This window comes from Corvus brachyrhynchos, unplaced genomic scaffold (assembly GCF_000691975.1).
Source record: "Corvus brachyrhynchos isolate BGI_N302 unplaced genomic scaffold, ASM69197v1 scaffold18, whole genome shotgun sequence".
Classification (NCBI taxonomy): Eukaryota; Metazoa; Chordata; class Aves; order Passeriformes; family Corvidae; genus Corvus; species Corvus brachyrhynchos.
The window spans coordinates 5,145,548-5,166,350 of NW_008246064.1; the positions used below are offsets into that span (position 1 = coordinate 5,145,548).

At 41.8% G+C, this 20,803-nt stretch overlaps 1 protein-coding gene across 1 annotated transcript in view; it reads right to left on the minus strand.

Moving 5' to 3' along the window:
* The window catches only part of PRKAG2 (protein kinase AMP-activated non-catalytic subunit gamma 2), a 216,921-nt gene that overhangs the window by 49,762 nt on the left and 146,356 nt on the right, over positions 1–20,803 (minus strand). The window contains exons 4-7 of the mRNA XM_017746720.1: positions 19,638–19,852; positions 7,817–7,877; positions 933–997; positions 228–622 (exon numbers count right to left, since the gene is read on the minus strand). Coding sequence (XP_017602209.1) covers positions 228–622; positions 933–997; positions 7,817–7,877; positions 19,638–19,852 — 736 coding nt within the window. The remainder of the gene's footprint in view (positions 1–227; positions 623–932; positions 998–7,816; positions 7,878–19,637; positions 19,853–20,803) is intronic.

Sequence of the window (20,803 nt, forward strand, 5' to 3'; positions counted from 1 at the left end):
GGGGGGGGGGGGAAGGAGCTACCACTTCCGCGTGGAAAAGGGAGGGCGAGGAGGGGGAGGTTTAGTGCCCTGAGAGCTCTGCCGAGGCCGCTGTCTCTCGCAACCCGTTCCTCAGGCTCGGTTGTTCTCCGGGCTGCTCTGGACTAGAGGAGTGCGAGAGAAGGTGAAGCGGGGGAAACCCTTCTCTCCCCCCACTAGTGGGGATTGGTACACTCCCGCGCGTTCACCTGCGAGGCAGCGGCGGGGAAGCGGACGGTTCCACTGCCCCCCGGGGGGTGTAGGGGTGTTGAGGGAGGTTCCCCTGTGTGTGACGGGAGCTCCCGCAAGTGCGCCGAGCCGCTATCCCGCTCCTGGGGTGCCCTTTATCCCGGGATACCCGGTCTGTCCCGGGGTACCGCCATCCCGGGGTCCCCGCTCTATCCCGGGATACCCCCTCTATCCCGGGGTGTCCTCTTTGTCGGGACACCCGCTCTATGTCGGGATACCCCTCTATCCCGGGATACACGCCATACCCCTCTATCCCGAGGTGTTCCCTATCTCGGGATACGCGCTCTGTCCCGAGGTGCCCTCTGTCCCAGGGTACCCGCTCTATCCCGGGGTACCCGCTCTGGGCACGGGCGCGCTCGTTCCCATTTAAAACAATTCCAGATTAAGTTACAATTCAAGATTAGCCCGAATGTCGGCGTCTCCCGGGTACGCGGCGCGGCTCTGCCCTCCCAAAGCCGCCCTGGCAGCAGAGACTGAAGGACGAGGTTCACACCACGGGACGCTTCCGTTTACGAGGGATGGGATTTACTGCCCCCAAATTTGCATCAGAGCCCCTAAGCCAGGCTACGGCAGAAGCAAGGGAAATAAGAAAATATTCGAAATAGATTCGTCATTTACATTTATTTTGACGGTGAGGTGTGGTAAGCTTTAGCTGGGCTTCCTTAACGGTAATGAGCAGGTCCCCACTGGCTGCTTAGGAAGCTCAGCACGACCAGTTCAGGCACAGATGCTGTAGAAGGGGATAAACAGATTATTTCTTTGGCAATAGCAGCAGATCTTGTGGGCAGACACACATGGATGGTACTCCAAAGGAGTCACAGGAGCCATCAGGGAACATTTTAAACCTACTGGTCCCAAGGGGAAGCTCACGTTTCAAAAGTTCAGCAAGCCCTTCAAGGAGGGAAGGTTGATTAGACCTAGGACAGCACAGTAATGTGCATAAAACGCAGGGAAATATGAAAGATAATGAAAATAAAACTATGATGGGGAGAGAGTGCCAAAATTTATGGGAAAACAGAAAGCCGTCTTGTAATTTCTCAAGTCCAGTGAAGCTTCAAGCAAGAAAACTAACTGTTGGTGACAGCTTTTTTCTTTTCCCAAGCTGCCTCTTTCTAAGGACACTTCTAAGGATATATGAGGAAGTTAACAATAGCCAGTTCTTCTTTACTGTAAAGATCCTTTGAAAATAAAATTCTAGAGTATTTCATTCATAGGTGTATTTTTAAGACACTTACAGGATTTCAGTAAATGTTCTAACTGACCACTCACACAAGATACCAGAGCAGTTCATATTAATTTATAATATTTTCAGCCTACTAATCAAAATGCTTTGGAAGCTTTTAATTATCTCTGTGAGCTAGCTGTAACAGCTCTAAATTAATTATCTTCCTTATCGTGTACCTTGATAATGATAAGAATTTTTAACATCATTTCCTAACCAAAGGAAGAGAAGAAGATGACCTATCTGATTGGAAATAACTGCCTTGATTTTATTTATTTTTTTTTTATTTACTCCCCATAATTATCTAGTAAGCACTAGCCATGAGGAAATGTAGCTGGAAGTGACACTGAGACTTGAAAGGTGTGCATTGAATTTCACCTGCTACAGAACATGATATGTTCATAAGAAGTCAGTTAAGCCTACACTGTGCTGTGAACCTCAGAGCTCACTGCAAGATTGGGGTTTTACAGTGGCAGAATCTACATCCAGACTAAGAGTACTATGAGAAACTCAGCATAATAAAAAGACAGTAATTTAATATACAACAGAGATTTGTAATGGAAACATGTTGTACCATCCACACTGCTCAAAAAAGAAACCCAAAGGAAATGGAGAACTAAAGGCTGAAACCCCATCCTTCAATGTGCCTGCAGTCTCACTATTTGTTTAAACCAATTTTGGCACAAGCTGCTGATCATGGCGTTCCTTTTGCTCCTCGCTTTGCTTTCTGGCTCCTTTTGGCTTGTAGGCAACACAGTGACTCAGAACAGGAAACTGATGCAGCTGAAAACCAAAGGGACTAAAAGAAAAGATTGGGTTTTATCCAGATCAGCTCCTGATCCAACTCACTGTTTAGTTGTATCAGCACTGGCACACAAATTGTCTAGGGCAGGAGTGACAGTGGGACCACACCTTCTGGGAACAACCCACTCTTAAGTCAGCCTAAATCATGGTCAACACACTGTCCTGTTCGTTGTGGACAGGATTAGACAAATTAGAAGATCTTTTCAACAGTATTGTCTCTATACAAACTCCTTCTGTAATTTTACACAAGGATTACTGGGTAAAGATAAAGAAAAAATGTTTCCTTAAAAGGACCTGTAATTTCCAGTAGGGTGATATTATATATTGCAACATTTCCTACCTGGGTTTTCTGTGCCTATTTGTTCTACTGCCACAGAAGGTTTCCCTTAACTATAATCAAGGGATTTATCCAAATTATACTTCAAAAATTTGCTATCAGAGTGTATCAGGTAACCCATTTTAACTGTTTGAGATACCCACTGCAACAGGACAGTACACGCTTGTATCCTAAATACTGCCAGGCAACATAAATGCTAGAGAGAAAAGTTAAGAAGAGAAATATGTGCAAACCCAAAACTGCCTGAATACACTTTTTGTTTGCCACATTTTTACAGGAATGCTATTTATGCCAAAAAACCCCCACAGACCTACAACACAACCTTAATACAGCAGTGGCATCAATCTTTGTAGAGACAAAGTAAAACAATTCATGGTTGATACAACAGCAAAAGTCATAAAAGGTAGATGTAAACAAAAGAGATTTTAAGATTTCTGGGAAGGCTGGAATGTAAATTTTAATTGGTAACTGCTTACTTTGTCTCTGGCTGTTTTCTTTAGCTTCCTAGGGTAAAGGGAGTGAGGAGTGACTAATACTCTGTGGAAGTAAAATCAGTCCTGTAAATTATAGATGCACTTATAATGAATACATTAAAGCTTATCTGATAATCTCTGTTTCTTTTTTCTGATAATCTAGGAGTCCTTTCAGTCCTGTGTCCTACTGAAGGAACATCATTCTTTATCATAAGAACATGCTAAGTATTTAAGCCATGGTTCAGGGACGTGAACCCTGATTAACATCAGCAGATCATCATTTTTTATATAGTTTCCTGTCATCTTGCCCTACACTCTTTGGTGTAACTTTGATTCCAGGATGTGTAAGAGAACAACTACCCCCATTTCAAGCAGATAAAGGGAAGAAGGATCATCAGTAACAGCCAAGGTGTGCACCCAAAGCCAAGGCACTCTCAGTCTCTCTAATGACAGGCTGGAAGTGCTGAGGGGAGCAGATGCAGTGTGAGTTCACTGGACTTTTGACACTTGCCTGACACACACACAAGCAAACCAGATTGTCTGGGTGAAACAACTGCTAAAGGTCACAACAATATTCTCAAGGAAGGTACTAAGATTTCTTTATCTAACTGGAAGGGTTTAAGAGAGGGTTCCACAGAGGTCTGTGTTCTGTCTAATATCATTCAGTGTTTCCACCGATGGCTCGATGAAGAAATAATGAATAATCTGACCACATTTTCAAATGACTCACAGTGACTCAGTGGTAAAAGAAGCTGCTCTTTTAGGGACAGCCCTAGAACTTGAAATAATCTTGAAAATTGCTGCAGTGCTTTGAAAAACAGGATGCACTTTAATATGGGTAAGTTGTGTGTGGGAATAAAAATAAAATGGGAAAGGACTGACTTTCAGAAGTCATGCAAGGAAAAGACCTGGGAGTGAAACTAAATGTGAGACTACAATGTCAGTTTCTTGGAAATTAAAAAAAAAAAATCACACTATTTACAAATGTGTTAAAGGTAAGACATGGAGCATCTGTTCTACACATTCCCTGGTTAGATGCCAGCTGGGATACTGCATTCAGTTTTAGGGATTAAACTGAAGAATGAACTAAGTCTAAAAAAAGGAACAGCAATGACCTAGGTGTTCAGAAAACATGACCTGTAAAGAAGAACTTGAAAACATCCCAGTTTCTTCATCTACAAAGGCAAAAAAAAAAAAAAAAAAAAAAAGAAAAAAAAGAAGACGGAAGGAAAATACCTCAACAGTCTCCAAACATGATGTGTTTTTGCAAGAAGAAAAATGATTAATTATCTTCTGCGTCCACTGGTTATGGGATGAGAAGTTATCTACTTAGCCTTTAGCAAAGAATTCTTAGGTTGGACTTTGGGAGAACTTTCTGAGTGCAACAGAAGTGAAGCACCAGCATGTTTTGCTGAAAAATACTCTAAAATCTTCATCACAGGAGGATTAATAGGCTAAAAAAAATCTCATTTTTTCATTATTATTTCCATATAGTTGATTGTGTTGATGGGGGAAAATGAATTTTTAATGTCCCTTCCAGACTTGGTTTTTTTTTTTATTTTCTATATTTGTCCAATCTTTAGAAAAATATTTATAGTCTTAGTATGATAATTCAATGAGAATTCTTTATATGTATGTTATGTACAAAAACCAGTTTACTAAGCATCTAATACAAATGTAAATTTTCTTTTTCTCCCTCCCTTCAAAAAAGTAGCCTTAATCCTGAAAGAGAAAAATTCTAAAGCAAATATTGTCTGAGTACTAATAAAGATTACATATTGGTCTTTGGTGACTAGGTAGGAATAGAATGAATAACCTAAAAAAAGAAATGCTGCTGCAAGTCACAACTCTGTGTGGAACAGACTTACTCAGGCATTGCAACAAAAGTGTTACCTGTGCTTTATTTAGAAATAGGCATTTCCAGGTAAATTCAAGGCTGCCTTTCTCTTTCCTGATGGCTGAATATGGATATGCTGGGGTGCCACCTGCACAGCTCAGCAGTAAAACTGAATGCCCTTCCCAGCACTTCAGAAAAAAAAAAGCTACTTACCTTATAAAACCTAATGGATTGAAGAGCAACAGAAGGAATTCCCATCTAAATGCAAATCAAGGCAAAGCCATTTTGAATGCAAGAGTAAACTACGAATGGTAATTTTCCCACCATTTGCTACTGCTCCGTACTACAATTACAGTTCTACACAACTGAAGTAGTTAACAACTCCTCTCCTGATGAACTGTCAAAGAACAACTTACCATTTTTCCCAAATGTATGTCATAAATATGTTTATTCTCTTGCAATCTGTGCAAAATTAATTTAGAACACTTCCTGCTTATTTTTGGTTTACTTTAGCCTGGTTTGTGAAGTGGAAAAGGACAAGTTATTGGAGAGAAAAAGTTTTCATCTGCTGGTTAAACTGTAAATTAAACTCCTGCTTGTTTTTTGCTATAGTGTGGTAACTGATACCGGTGGGTTTATGACAGCTGAGAACACTTTAATCAGTGAGGCTGAGGTCAGGATCCCAGCTTGGATCCCTTCTGTATTTGAAAATGCCACCTGTGTGGTACAAATGCTGACTGGAGTGGCAGTCCCTGAGTCTGTGGGGTGTTTGAGGATACGGTCCCAGCACAGAGCTCCGGGTCTGGTCTGACACGGAGTCCTCTTCATCTCAAAAAGCTCAGAGTGAACAAAGCAGCTGAGCAGGAACTGTAGTTTCTACCTTTTATTCTAAAGAAAGTCTGCTCCAGCACCAAACAAACCAGTAAGGAAGGGGATGCTTCATACAAAATACTGGATTCGGGTTTTTATTTCCCATATCCAGAAGGAATGCAATAAAAATTGCTTTGGTCTTAAAAGGCTTTTGAAATATTAAATGCTCTACTCACGTCAGTGCATACTGTGTGTAATGAAGGTGGCTCAGATTTTACAATTTGTTTAGAACAGGGTAACCAAGCCCCATTAAAAAGCCTGTCACTGACAATGTTCCCCACTGGATCCTTACTGGATTCAGCTGGGTGCTCTGTCCCTAATCTGAGAGGCCCTCGACGAATTAGGGGCACACCTGTCCTGCAGCAGATATGAAAGTGAGGGAGCAAGAGTATCTAGTCTAAATGTATTTCTAGTATTTACAGTGAGGCTGAAAAAGCTCTAATGATTTCATTTCGAAACAGCTCAGACAGAGTCTACCATTGGATAAGAACTCTACCCTGAAAGGATTTTTTTACTTCATCCCAATATCATCAGAATATGACTCACACAGTGATCCAAAGCAGGAGCCTTTTGGCATGGAATACAGAAGAACTGTATATTGCTTTTACATTTTATAACGAGCCTCCTGCTACAGGTATCCTCCCACATAACAGTAGCTATGATATTAATTACTTTACAGAGTTAATTGTTAGTGATAAGCAGTTGAGGATCTTTAGCAGGCCAAATGGGTAACATAAATGGAACAACAATAAATTTTAGCCAAATCATTAATAATAAAAAAAAAAAAAGGAAATTTGGAGTGCATTCTGCACAAGGAAAGATGATGAAATGGACAATATTCTTTTCTACTAATTCCCCACTGCAATACTGAGTATTGAAATCTCCTTACCCTGGAGATACGTGAAATGAACGTGCAGAGAGATTTCACATTTTTAGTGGTGAGCCCTGCCTAAATATTTCTGTATGGAAATGAACTTGCATTTTAATCCCAGTGAGTTTTGTTCCTGACTTAATTGAGAACAGAAAAGATTTACAAAACTTCCTTTGATCTAACACCAGAAACAACCTATTTTACACACAAACAGTGTCCTCCAGCACCTCAGTTTAAGGCAAAAAAAATGGTCCCAGTGAGAGAAGAGTTAAGCACTTCTGAAAAATAAACTTCAAAGAAAGGAAAATATGAAGGAATAGACTAGATCCCAAGTGAAATTCTTAGAGAGAAGTCAAGGCAGGAGTGGAGAAGAGTCAGGATTTGTTTACATAACCTCTAATCTGTAGCTGTGTGTCTGATCCTGTATCACTCTGCTACTCAGCTAAGGTGGAGTTTTGAGTCAAGAATATCAGAGGCATTCTCTAGACGAGCCCTTGTGGCCAGCATTCCTTCCTCAGATTACTCATGTTGAGTATAGGTGGAGTCCAAATCAAAATTATCAGTGTGACATGTTATTAATCAAACAGCCCAACAATTTAAATCCTGTCCTTTTGAACACAACTGTGAAAGAAGTCAAGCACTTGTGAGGAACCAACCTGAGTTTGTTACGAATACAGATGTCACAAGTGTTCTACCTGACTGCAAACACACGAATGCCACTTGGTTTTTATCTCTTCCAGAGTTTTTAAGTATTCTTGTAGTAAATATTTGTTACTGTATATGCTCAAAAAGACTTCAGCTGCTTTTACACATATGCTTGAGTGCTCCTTAGGCTCTTTGAAATAGGACCAACCTCTCATCACACTCAGGGGCTCAGTTAAGAGCAAGGGGAAATTATTGCGGGAGAGAGCTGCAGCAATCAGGTGCTAAGCCTGAATATAGTAGATATTTTCTTGTGAGAAATGTACATTTAAACAAACAGAACAGATTAAGATGCTACTAATGGTAAAAACAGGTAAGCATCCACTAAGTTGAAGTGAATGGAAAAGAAGAAAGTGAGCCCATATTGATGTGGGTCTTCATTTGCTGGCATTGAGTACAGGATTATTCGTGTTAGTTAAAGTTATGCACTTACTTAAGTACTTTAGCTGGATTGAGGCCAGAGTACTGATGAGTAATCTGCAGAACCGAGGCCACTGAGAATAACAAATGAAAAAAAAAATACTCAGAGCCAAATCTGATTCAAATAAACACATTTACTATCTACCATTTTGCTTTCTTCATCTTAGGGTTATATTTCAAAGCTCACTCATGAGTAGTGACTTCACTGTGTGAACACTTATTACACCAGCTTTCAGTGATATTTTTTAAACTTAAAATGAAACACTTTCCCCCATAAAAGCCTGAAGTTAATTGATACCACACTTGAGGCTTGAGTAAACTATGCAAAATTCTAGTAAACTACTTGTAGTACATCATCAAAATGTAATTTTAGAATCACAAAATGGTTTGGGTTGGAAGGGATCCTAAAGATCATCTTGTTCCAACCCCCTGCTCTGGTCAGGGACACCTTCCACTAGACCAGGTTGGCTCAGCGCCCCATCCAACCTGGCCTTGAACATTTTCAGAGATGGGGCAGCCACAACCTCAAGTCCAGTGCTTCACCAGCCTTACAGTAAATAATTTCTTCTTAAAATCTATTCTAAACCTTCCCTCCTTCAGCTTAAGACCATTTCCCCCTGTCCAGTCACTACACGCCCTTGTGAAGAGTCTCTCTCCAGCTCTCTTGTAGCCCCTTACGGCACTGGAAGGTGCTCTAAGGTCTCCCTGAAGTTCTTTCCATTCCAAGCAGCCCCAGCTCTCCCAGCCTGTCATTTTTATGACCATCAGCAGTTCTGAAAGGCTGGAATCAGATCTACTGAACCTGGACATCAGATGTAGGGCAGAGTTACAAGGGTGGCTTTCTGAGAAATACAGACAACCTTCTGCTCAGAGCTGAGTCACCCAGAACCTCAATAAAACTTCAAGAAATTTGCATGGACCTGGACTGAACAAATAACCCCCTCTGTGGCACGAGCTGCTGTGCCTCAAGGTGCAGGTAACCAGCTAAATAGGAAACTTTCTGCACTTTCTGCAGGGCTCACCACAACTGAGAATCCCAGGAGAGCTACAGAAGGAGCTTTTGGAAGCTCTCTCAAAGAGGCAGGCAAATATAATGATGTATTTTTTCAGTGAAGTTCTAGGAAGACTTTGAACACCGAGGAGAACTTCCTTGTAGCACTCAGGGCTTGTGTGTTTGCATTAGATTTCAAGCCCACCCTGCAGCTGACAAACTCGAGGCATGAATGCTATCAGGGGCCCCACTATAGCTTGTGAGGCCTGTTATCTCACAGTAGCTGCTATTATGCACAAAACCCCCAACATATTAATGAACTTCCTTCAACATACAGACTATGGTTGACCTGTAATCTCCAAGTAAATTAATTTTTCACTAAAAGCTGTTTTTCAGATGGCACTGAATGTGCATAGCTGGAGGAACCTAACCTTCCTGAATTCATTCCAGATTACTGCTGATCACTCCAGGCCTCATTTTTGTGTGCTGCCTCTTTTTTTTAATTGCTATGCACAAAATAATCTGCCATGACAGCAACATGCAATGGATATCTTCCTTCTGCCACACATGCTTTCCCTTTTAACAGCCTCTTAACTACATCCTTCCATCATTCCAGGTACACTGCCAGTGAAACCAGATTGTGTTCAGTGCTGGTTCTGTGGTTTGACACGCTCTGGAAGGGCTGAAACAAGGGTTGTGCTGAGCAAGAAGCGTATCAAGCACCTGAGCTCAATGTTTCATGACTACAAACAAGATCATAAAGGGACATGCAAATAGTGGTAAGGCTTTTCCCTGTATTCCAGGAAGTAGAACTGAAAAAAGTGAAATGAGTTCCACACTAAGGAGCAGGGATACACCTCCAGCAACCCAGCCACCATGCTCATGTTCCTGCAGAGCTGGTAGAGATGCAGATACAAAAGTTTAGTCATGGGCAGTGGATGCTTTCAGTGTGGATATGTCAAATGCTGGGTTCACAGCATGTAACCTTAGATGCAGATTGAGTCTGTAGTTAAATGTCGGCGAAGAGCTGAAATTATTTCTTGACATGCCTCCCTGGGGCTCAGAAGAGCAGCTGACTTCACAGTGATCTTTTGTGTAAATCTTGATGTGCTCTGAAAACATGAGGGCTTCCTGGCCACAGTTACAGCCTGGAGTGTAAAAGCTTGTTGCTACAAACTTTAAACACAACAGATTCTATCTTAGATAGAATCTGCTTAGCTTATCTTAAGCCACTTGCAACTCCTGTTCAAAAAATATCCGAGTTAAGTATAATTTTTTAATGTATTTATCACTAGAACATTTCTGACTTAGAGCACTGTAGCCCCATTTTTTTATAAATGGGAAACTGAGGCACTGAGAGACCAAGTGACATGGGGCTGCACAAGTAATCTCTGATGGTGCAGATGGTTGCAGCCAGGTCTCCTTGATCAGCTGTTGGCATTATTTTTCTCCTCTTTAAACTCTTGCTTTCCTTAATGACTCTGCAACTGAAACCCTCAGTGAATTCCAAGATTTCTTCCCTGAAACAGCAACAGCCAAATGCTCGAGGTCATGAGAAAAAGAAGGCCGAAGAACACATCCGTATCTTCAGAGTGTAACCTCTGTACCTATAAAATCTTTGATGATGGAAGAAACTACTTAGTAACCTGTTTATATTGTACCATAGCCATGCCCTCATGGCATACTCCAGGAAAGACAGTTGTGCACTTTCTGTGTCAACTATTTTGTATCAAGACTCGTGCGGCCAGCAGGACTGGGGAAATGATTGTCCCTCTGTAGTCAGCACAGGTGAGGTCACACCTCAAGTGCTGTGTCCAGTTCTGAGCTCCTCACAAGAAAAACATTGAGGGGATGGAGCGTGTCCAGAGAAGGGCAGTGAAGCTGGAGAAAGGTCTAGAGAGTGAGTTCTGTTAGCAGCAGCTGAGGGAGCTGGGGGGTTTTGCCTGGAGACAAGGAGGCTCCAGGGGAGACCTTATCACTCTCTACAGCTCCCTGACAGGAGGGTGCAGCCAGGTGGGGTTGGGCTCTGCTCCCAGGCAACCAGTGACAAGACAAGAGGCCATAGCCTCAAGGTGCATGAGGGGAGGTTCAGTTTGGACATCAGGAGGAATTTCTTCATGGAAAGGGTTGTTAAACATTGGAAAAGAGGCCCAAGGAGGTGCCGGAGTCACCATCCCTGGAGGTGTTCAAGAAATGACTGGATGTGGCACTCAGTGACCAGTCAAAGGTTGGACTCAATAATCTTAGAGGTCTTTTCCAGCCTGCATAATTCTGTGATTCTGTATTCCTCACAGTGCTTCCTAAGAGATCAGCTTTGGCAGTGTCCTGTTCCTGTGTGCAGGATGTCTGTTGGGATGTACTTTTGTGCAGTTGTTTCTGGCAGCCTCAAGGGAAAGGGATAGGAAAGGGGTCAGGTGTCTTCTCTCATAAGTTGTGTCTCCATCTGTAGCTGTTCCCATTTACACAAGGAGCTCGGTCCTGAGGTAGGACACACCATGAATGTTTCCAAGTAAATACAATCCTGACACCCAAAGAAATGCCAGACACACAACAGCAGGCAGATAGCCATCTTCCAGCTGCCATCCTCCCTGCCACTCAGTCAGCAGCATTTGTCACCAAGAGCTCTCCTCTCCTCTCCTCTCCTCTCTTTTCTGAACCTTTAATATTTTCCTCTTTTCTCATCCTCTGTCCTTCAGCTTCCTTTCTCATCTTCAGTACCTGCTGTTGTCATTTTTAAATGTTCTCCTCTCCTCTCCTCTCCTCTCCTCTCCTCTCTTTTCTGAACCTTTAATATTTTCCTCTTTTCTCATCCTCTGTCCTTCAGCTTCCTTTCTCATCTTCAGTACCTGCTGTTGTCATTTTTAAATGTTTTAATAGACCATAAAAATTGCACAAAGACCCTGATCCAGCAAAGTGACTTGACACACACACTTAGCTTTAAGTGCTCCAGTACTGTTGACTCCAACAGAGCTACCACTGTGCTTAAATCCAACCACACATTTAAGTGTTTTCCTGGATCAAGGCCATCACCACATTGACATCAGCCAGAACAAAACAGCACCTGAGATTCAGCAACATAAATACATAGCAACCCCAACCAAACCCAGTGCTGTAACCTTCAGGTTACCTTTCCTCAGTGCCTTCTGTCATTGCTAACTCTGTTATGGCTACACTTAAAATCTCTTCTGCAGGCATGCACTGGAGGTAGTGTTTAGGAACAACCCTGCTTAAGCCAATGCTTTCTTACAGTTTTAGAATTTGCCTGGCCTGTTTTGCTAGATCAGGCTCTTGGACAACGAGGTCCCCAGGGCAAAAAGCATGTTTATTTTTCTGCTTGAATCATATGTGCTCATATACCACAAAATAGCAGTTAATAACTTTCTGTTCAGAGGTACAAGGAAGAAGATTCTCTACATACCACAGATGCCCTGGCTTGTGCAGTTGCAAGTGACAAAGTATGATAAATCAAAATTTCAAAAGTCTAAGGTACTAACCTTAGCACTGGCAGTTTACTGTAACCCTAAACATGCAAAAAGACTAAAGTAATCCCTCCCCTCTTGAATTCTGCTCCCTTCCTTTGTTTTGCTGACCTTCTCCCTCCATTACTTTATCTCTTTTATTCTCTGTTGATTACTTCACTGGTTTACGCTTCAACTTATAAACCCCATATGGTAGGAGACTTCTCCTTTGTTAATCATAAAATAAGATTATGCACACCTTGGGCCCTGTACAAATCATTATTGTCTTCCTACAAATGCTTTCCACATGGCCACACCCTCAGTTCCAGCTGAGAACTGAGCTGCTGTTGTGAACAAGCTCAAAGAATAAATATTTTGCATTCATTTCACCAGCACAATGGAAACATTTTTCCAAGCTGCTGCCAAGATGGTATCTAGTCCTTCTCTGAGTCAGCAGCCCATGCAGCTGACTTTCAAATGGCCAGACTTGCTTGATTGTAATCTTAAAAGAAAAAAAACAAACCAAAAAACAAACCAGCTGCATTTTTAAAGAGCTGTTTTGCTCTCCTCTTGCACAAGCAGGTAGTGACACTATAAAATGTGAAAGCTGAGAGAAAGAAGGCAAACAGGAGTGAGCCCTTTTTGGGTTGTCTCCTTTATTTCTCCTAACTTCACCAGTTTATTTCATCCAGTCAGAGGAAGGCATTGGGGAATGTTGTGAGGAAGTGAGAAAGGAATACGACTGCTTTACACAGAAAATTTCCTTCTGGTATCAACCAGCCTTTTACATTCTTTAAAGATCTGTTGGCCATTAAAGACAGTGCATCTAAAAATAAAATACAGACAAAACTGAGTTAAGGGAGATGAAGATGATTAGGAATTCTAGGAGTTCCCTTCCATAAGAATTTTTTCCTTATTCTTAGGTCACTTTCCCTCTAGTCTGATCCAGAAGCAGGAAAGGTACAACCAAACAGGTTCAAAGCTGTGTATCTCTCTTCCATTCTCATGGAAAAACTTTGGTCTACAATCCCTACTGCTTTATGAATTAACAACCCTGATGGTGGATAATTTCAGTGTTCCAAAATTGCCCAGATACAGCTGGTAAGAAACTGTCACTGACCCTGCATGAAACTGCAGCTTTATATTAAATCACAGAGTAGACATCCGGCTTCTAATCACTGATGGAGGTCACTCTTACCAGAAGTTCTGATCTTCTAAGCAGAATAACAGGATGCTTATTAAATTAACAAGTCTAAAATTCAGAAAAAAAAGTGCCATGAGAAATCAGTTCAATGGGTAACATGAGGCTGTCCCTCCAGCACCCTCTTACATCATGGTACTTAACCAAAAGGTATCTATTTATATAGACACACGAGGCCAGATCCTTAGGTTTAGCCTTTTTATACCATGCATAGTGCAGGATTTACGGTGATAAAAGTAATTTAGGTTTAAGCTACTGACTCTGTCTTCAGAGTGCTGGGGTCATGATTTTGCAGTACCAATGAGTATCTTTAAAAAGCCCCAGAGATGCTCTACTTTTAATTGCCTTAGCTACTTATAGCCTCATGAGAGCTGTCGAAGCAGCTGGGAATTGACTGGACTCAGCATGCTGGATATTCATCCTTTCCACCTCACCTTCCTCCTTTTGATCTAGGACCAGGAGGAACAGGAATGGTAGGACTTCATGTCATTAAAATAAATTCTCCACTGAGTGAACCCATAGATAGTAAATTAAATTATTTTTGTAGCTGCAGAAAAAGCCTAAAGTTGACACAGATGCACATTTCCTTAGGGCAGAAAAAATCATCTTTATGCAATAAAATTTCTCTGCATTGTAAGACTGATTGCATGAATCTGGACACTGCAACCAGAATACAAATATATGAGGACACCAGTGTTTCAGGAGGTTGTGGTTGAACATTTTTTCTTTTAAAACAAGTAAATAGCTTTAAAAAAAAACCCCAACAAATCAGTATAAAAGGGAAAACAAGATGCTTTTTGCATATTCTAAATACTAAAATGGGAGAAAACCACCAAATGGGATACAAAAGATATGGCTAATAGGGAGAAAGTGAAGTGGGGAAACAGAACATTAAAAAAATGGGAGCTGTAATTAAAAAGTGTGATACAGCTGAAGCTTTCTATTTTTGTAAAGTTCAGATTCAAATGAGCTGGTTCACTTATTCTTTATGTTGCACTAAATCTCACTACGGACTTTCCAACCATATTAAATAATTCTCCTATGAATTTATATTCGATTCAGTGGAGCCAGCATGATGCTCTGTCAAAGGAGACTGAAATCAAAATCAGGTGGGTCCAAACATTTTCCCAGGAGTATTTTCATAATTGTTGTAGAGCTCATCGCAGAGTGATTCCTTTACTGGGTTTGCAACTAATTAGTAATGTGCTCACTATTGGAGAAATATTTTAAATTTAAACACATTTTCACATGGATAGCAACAGTTCCCATAGGGAGAAAGGATTAAGCAAGGATAGCTTGTTAGAGCCCCTGGGATCTCTTAGGGAACACAAGCACCTACCCGAGTGCTGCTATTAAGGCACTTAGAAAAAGCCTGGACACACCAGCACTGCCAGAGCTTTGTCACTGCTAAATGAGAGCCTTTTGGGCTCTAATTTTGGTGATCAGTTCACTGTGGTGTGAATCACAGCTGAATCTCAGTAATGTCTTGGCACTCTCATACACTGCCTTAAACCACACAAATGCTGAAATAAGGAGTTTTGGTACGCTGGAAAACTGGATTCCTTTATCCCCTGCCTGTACTGTTTTGGGTTTTTTTTAAGACAACCTCAGAATCAAAGAACACTTTTCTGTTCTCTTCATCAGATTTCAATCTCTTTACTCACCCAGCAGATTATGGAGCTCTGATAGGTGGCTTTTTGGAGAGAGCCAAACCAAAGGACCTGCTGCACACATCCTGGCTCCCAGGCTCCTTGCCAGCACAGGGTGTGATGTAACAGCCTCTCAGGCTGAACAAGTTAACAGCCCTGTTTTGGAGTTTACTACATTTTGGCTAAGGAACAGCATGAATAGCTTTGCAGGGAAGCGCTACTGTTTAACAAGCGAGTAGCTGCAGGAACAATCTGGTTTCTCCCTTTTATCCAGGACTGGAAGAGAGTCCCAGCTGTACATTACGTCTCTCCTCTCCCATATGCTGGACCAGCAAGGACTGTGCAAAATGAATACAGACCAGACTCCCTTCTGTGTGCTCTGTCTGCAGTTTTAACAGGACTCAGTCACACAAGATAAGAGTAAGTCTCTGACTACCTTCTGGCTGACTTTTCCTCTTGTTAAGAACACTCTGGGACATTACTTGGCTTGAAAGTTATTTGGAGGACAGTGGCTCACTACACAATCGTATGGAAAGGACCCCTTGTAGGCATGTTCTGCCGTTGTCACTTCTTGCAAGCAGAGGAAGCCCCAGCCTTGTCTTCCACCAAAAGAGACCTCAAGGACAACACTCCAATCTGGAGCCAGCACCTTCTGGCCTGGGCTCCTCTCATGTTGGGAAAGGGGAAACCTGTAAGGGCCAGGAAATGAGGTACCACAGAAATGCTTGTGTTTGCAGGGAATAGTGGTATTTTCACAGTGTCTTATGCATCAGGGGAAGAAGAAAGGATGAAAGAAAAGGATCCAGCCACATAATGCCCAATGTACCACACTCCACTTCAAAATATGGACAAGGTGGAAACGGCGCAAACACGTTCGTTACTGAATTTGCAACCTCTCTGCATTCCTTTCATGGTTCGTAATGTCACACTAGAGAAGAGTTATCATTTACCACTTACTGCCTGAAGGTTACACCATCCAAACAACACAAGGCCAAAGTACAGAGTCCTGAACTGCATTGTGAAAAATCAAGTTGCTCCTTTACCGTTTAATGCAGCGCACAGTAATCTCTAGGTACAGCTTTGATCTCTTATCAGCTGAATTTCTCTTTATAACCTTCTAACTCAGCCACTAGGAACACCCACACACGCAGGGGAGAGCCTGACAGAGCTGCTGCAGTGGTGTGTGACAGCCCCAGCACTTCCAGCTTTGGGCATCTAAAGCGTGCCTAGGTCAGTCAATCCCTTCACAGTCAGCACCGGAGGCTCCTCAGCCCCCTGGGGATCTGATTCATCCTCTGCAAATGCCTCTCTGGGGGATACAGAGACAAGTGGAGCTACCGAACTCCCAGCTTAAGCAGCTCAGATAGGTTTCTAAACTTAGGCGGGATAAATCCAGACCTTGGTGATTACCACAGACACCCATTTAGCATGAGGTTAATTGCTTAGCTTTGTGTACTGTGTTGAGATCATACTCACTGAAGGAGGATCTCCCTCTCTGAGGAACTGCCTCCTGCTATTTATCCCCGCCCCCGAATCAAAGGCTTAAAAATCACATCAAAATACCCACTGTTGGAAGTGCTACTACAACATGAAAGGTTTTGGTTATATCTGCTGGGAAATAAGTATTTTTATTCTTCCCTCCATGTCTTCTCTCTTACTGAACAGATTTAACCATTCTGCACCTGAGTCTCAGACAGGTAAAAAACAATTTCAGAACCAGCTTTAAATGCCATCAATTATAAAAATGGGCTAAGACCAATTCCAAGTCCTGATACTGCATCTTCCTATAGTCATCTGTTCTTCTGATTTGTTTGGGTTTTTTTAAAATAATATATTTCCGTGTCTGGGTCCAAGGGTTCCTCTTTCCTACTGCAATATATATGGCAATCATGAATCATTTGTAATAGTTCTGGGGTCTCACACATTATCATTACCAGTTAAGCAATGTAATAAGTAAATGAGATTTAAGTTGACAGAGCCCTGTAGACAAGAGTCAACTTCTCATTTCAGATGTCAACATAGAAGCTTCCATATCATTAAACTGATCACCTAACAGCATGGCCACTATGAAACCGTTTATCATATAATTTATAACGTATTTTTAAAATAACTGAAATTGTTCTGCCAGCAAATGGTGATGTAAGTAAAGAAGAAATTGAGTTTGCCTCTTACAGATTTGTTTATGGCACATGATTGTGAAATGATGTATTTACGAACACACAGCTCAGAATAAATGAAATGCTTGAAATACAGTACTCAAGTCAAGAATGTTTATCTACTGCTATTGTATTTGCAAAGGAATGTTGGGTCAATAATTTGCAGGGATTGAAAGACAGCAGTCCTGAGGGAACACTCATCAGCTTCAGATTCATGTCCTCCTGCGGGAACTCAGCCTTTCTCTCTAACAGTGTCTCCTTCTAGAAGAGAATGGCAAATCTAATCTCTCTCTCCAGTCTCTGTTGAAAATTAAATATCCAGAGCTTTGTTCCTCACTGATCTGTGGCTGCTGACATTTATTGCCAAGTAAACCAAAACCCTAATGATTCACTGGCAGCTCTGCACACTCACTGCTCTCAGACATAAATGAGTACAGAGGGTACCAGACAATCAGGTGCTACACATCCCATGTATTTCTGTATCTTCTGAAGAGGAGAGAATTGAGTCCAGCATTCTGAGTTACCCCCCCAGACTCTCTCTTGTACACATATACAACCACAACTGTTCATAAAAACCTGCTGAGAATTTTGTTTCTTTGTTCTGGCATCTTGTACTCAGCTTCATGTTTTCTGAATCAGCAGATAATCAAAACCAAAACAAACTTTGCGGTCTTTCAGTCAGCGGAATATGCTAAGATTATGCTGTTTCCTCACTTCTATTCTAACAGGTACAAAAGACTCTTCTGTAGCTGCATAACACAGATAAACACATTCATATGCAAATAATATAACTGATTGACTAAAACCTACCCAAAACATTTTTCTATCCTACAAACCTTTGGGTTTGGTCAGTATATTCCCAAGAATATATTGACATGGAAAGGCAGTGAGCTGGCTGGAGCAAAACTACTGCTGGGGTTCCCTAACTACAAATGTAGGACTCATTTTAATACTTAAATGATTTACTTTTGCACAGCAGAAGAACAGAAAGTCTGTAATTTGTAGGGAGAGTTTGGCTTGCTTGATCTAAAAAAACAAAGGTTGGCTACTGGTAAAACAGGATGTAGCAAACAATGAATGAAAACGGCCATTAATTATAAGAGCAAATAGTTATAACCTGTCCATGAAAAAATGAGATTGAAAACCAGAGACTTCCTAAAACAGGGCAGGTGTTTTATGGGATGTGTGTGAACGACTTTGACATGGCACATGAACTCTGATCCAGGACCCAAATGCTTTCAGCATCACATCAGCTGCTGCTACTGGAGGTACCTCACACAAAAGCAAAAAGGCTTTGGGATTGCTGTGTTACCGTGTTCAGATCCTGGAACAACTTTCCCATGGGTGAGTGGGAGGAAACTTCCTGCTTTTAAATAAATCACTGAGAACTGGAACAAAACAGAATTTGTAGCAACTGACCTTGTGAACCTGTATGCCCTTTGCAGTTCTACATGTCTAGATACAGAAAATGTTGAAGATTTTGTATTTCAGAGGGAAAAAAAGAGAAAAAGCTGGGCAAGGCAGATGCAGGGTAGTTTACTCTGGTGACATGTCATGGTCTGCTGGTTCCATGAGTCAGAGGAATGGAAAGATACAGTCAATGTGAAGGAATTAACACAAAAGGGAAAATGGGCAAAATGGCAGAGGAGAAAGAAAAGGAGCGTGATGCCTCTGCAGCTCAGGCTGGCCAAGGGAGAGGGGAGGAGGCACAGAGCCATGCAGTACTGGAAAATATCAGAGGCTGGAATTCATGTATTCCCAGGAACTGCTGAGTTCATGCATTACCAGGAACTGAAGAAACCACTCTTATGAAGACACCTGTGCTATGTGGAAGGCTGGATAAATGCCCTGGTAGAGCTGCCCTTCTTTTTCTACTCTCTGAGCCGGGGCAGGAGGTGTGATATCGACTTGTGCTATTAGTCACCAGCTGTTCCAGTCATCTCAGACTCCAGAGGCAGCAGGAACTCAGAACCCTGGCAGCTTAGACTTTGAATTTCTTTTTTATGTGCTCTCTTTGGCTGCTAACTCTCTCATCAGCTCTTCTTAAAAGGAGATAAAAGACAATCCTAAATAAAATTTTATCCATCTCTGGGGTGGCATCTCAGCAGTGTATGCCGAGATCTGTAGCCATTGCAAAACTCACTTTGAAGGTAGTGCAAAGATTAGTTACTAGTTAGGTAAATCAGAAGAGAGCCACCACCTCTGGATTCCCAATACCCTCCCAGCCAAATTCTGAAGGAAATTGAAGTAAAAGGCTTTGTTCTCATTCTGTCCCACAGTATGGACACACACTGCAGCCCATCAGTTGTACCACAAGACACAGTCCACACACAACCCTGTACATTTCCCAGTGGAAAATCGGACACAAGCTTTACTTACTGGTTTTGAGGTAGCACTGGGAGCTGGTGTCATGATGGGAGGCTTGGCTGCACTTTGAGATGGAGGCAGAGAAAATCTCTGCCCTGTGTCCGGAGGCGAGGAACAATGAATCCGTGTTTCTAGTCTCTCAGGCTCATGCTTATAGGATTCAAGAGGAAACGTGGGCTGCTTGGTCACTTGTGTTGGGGTAGATGGAGAAGAGGAGAGGCCAGAGGCTGTGAACAATAATGACCGAAGATCAGTTCAGGTGAAAAGCAGATGGAGATCTCAGCTTTACAGAAATCCTGTACTTTTTCATCACACTTCCCCAAACTAAAAGTACGGATTTCACCTCCTTGTTTATGAAAGGGAATCTCTGCCTTGCCACTAAAACTCTTAAGCTGGTTGAACTGTCTGATCCACTATAGGGAGGCACAGTGGCAGGATGGGAGGGCTGGAGGTTTGTGTTGTATTAACCTCCTGTCTGACTGCTTATTTCTAAAATGACACTCAGCATGGGTATTACTTTATTGTTGTCATTTTAATACTCCTGTGAGTATCAGGATTACCTTTATCTCATGGCACATGGCTTAAAAGCTTTAATGGTTGCTTTTTCTTCTTTTTCATTATTTTAACAGTATCTCAGCCAGCAGTTAAAATACAATCAGGAGCAGAGACAAAAAGGAACAGGGCATATTTCTTCTGAGCCTCAGTTTGCTTTCTGTAAAGCTCTTGTACAGCCTTTGTACAAACTAGAATTGTTTTCAGCAGCCTTTGAGGAGAAAGATTGATCTTATCTTCTGCCAAAAATCAGTGTCAGCAGCAGATAATTTCTCTTGTAAGCACCCTGTTTTTTATTTGACATGTGTATCTACCCCAGCTGTATTTTTGGTCATGTTCCTAGGGCAGGTCTGAATTGTGAACAGACAGATTTAAACTGTGTTTATTACCCATTTAAGAACCAGCAGACATCCACCACCAGTTAGAAAATTCAGGTTCCAACATCTGTGTTTCTGGTTATACGTACATCAGCAAACCAAGGGTGGTTCTCTGATGCCAGCATAAATCAGGACAGACTTAGACGCATAAAAACTATGAGGCTGAACTGGGATATGTATTTTTAAGCGGGCTGTAAGACCTCTGAATTTGGTTCACTTCTTGTGCTTCCATAGATTTGTGTAGATGAT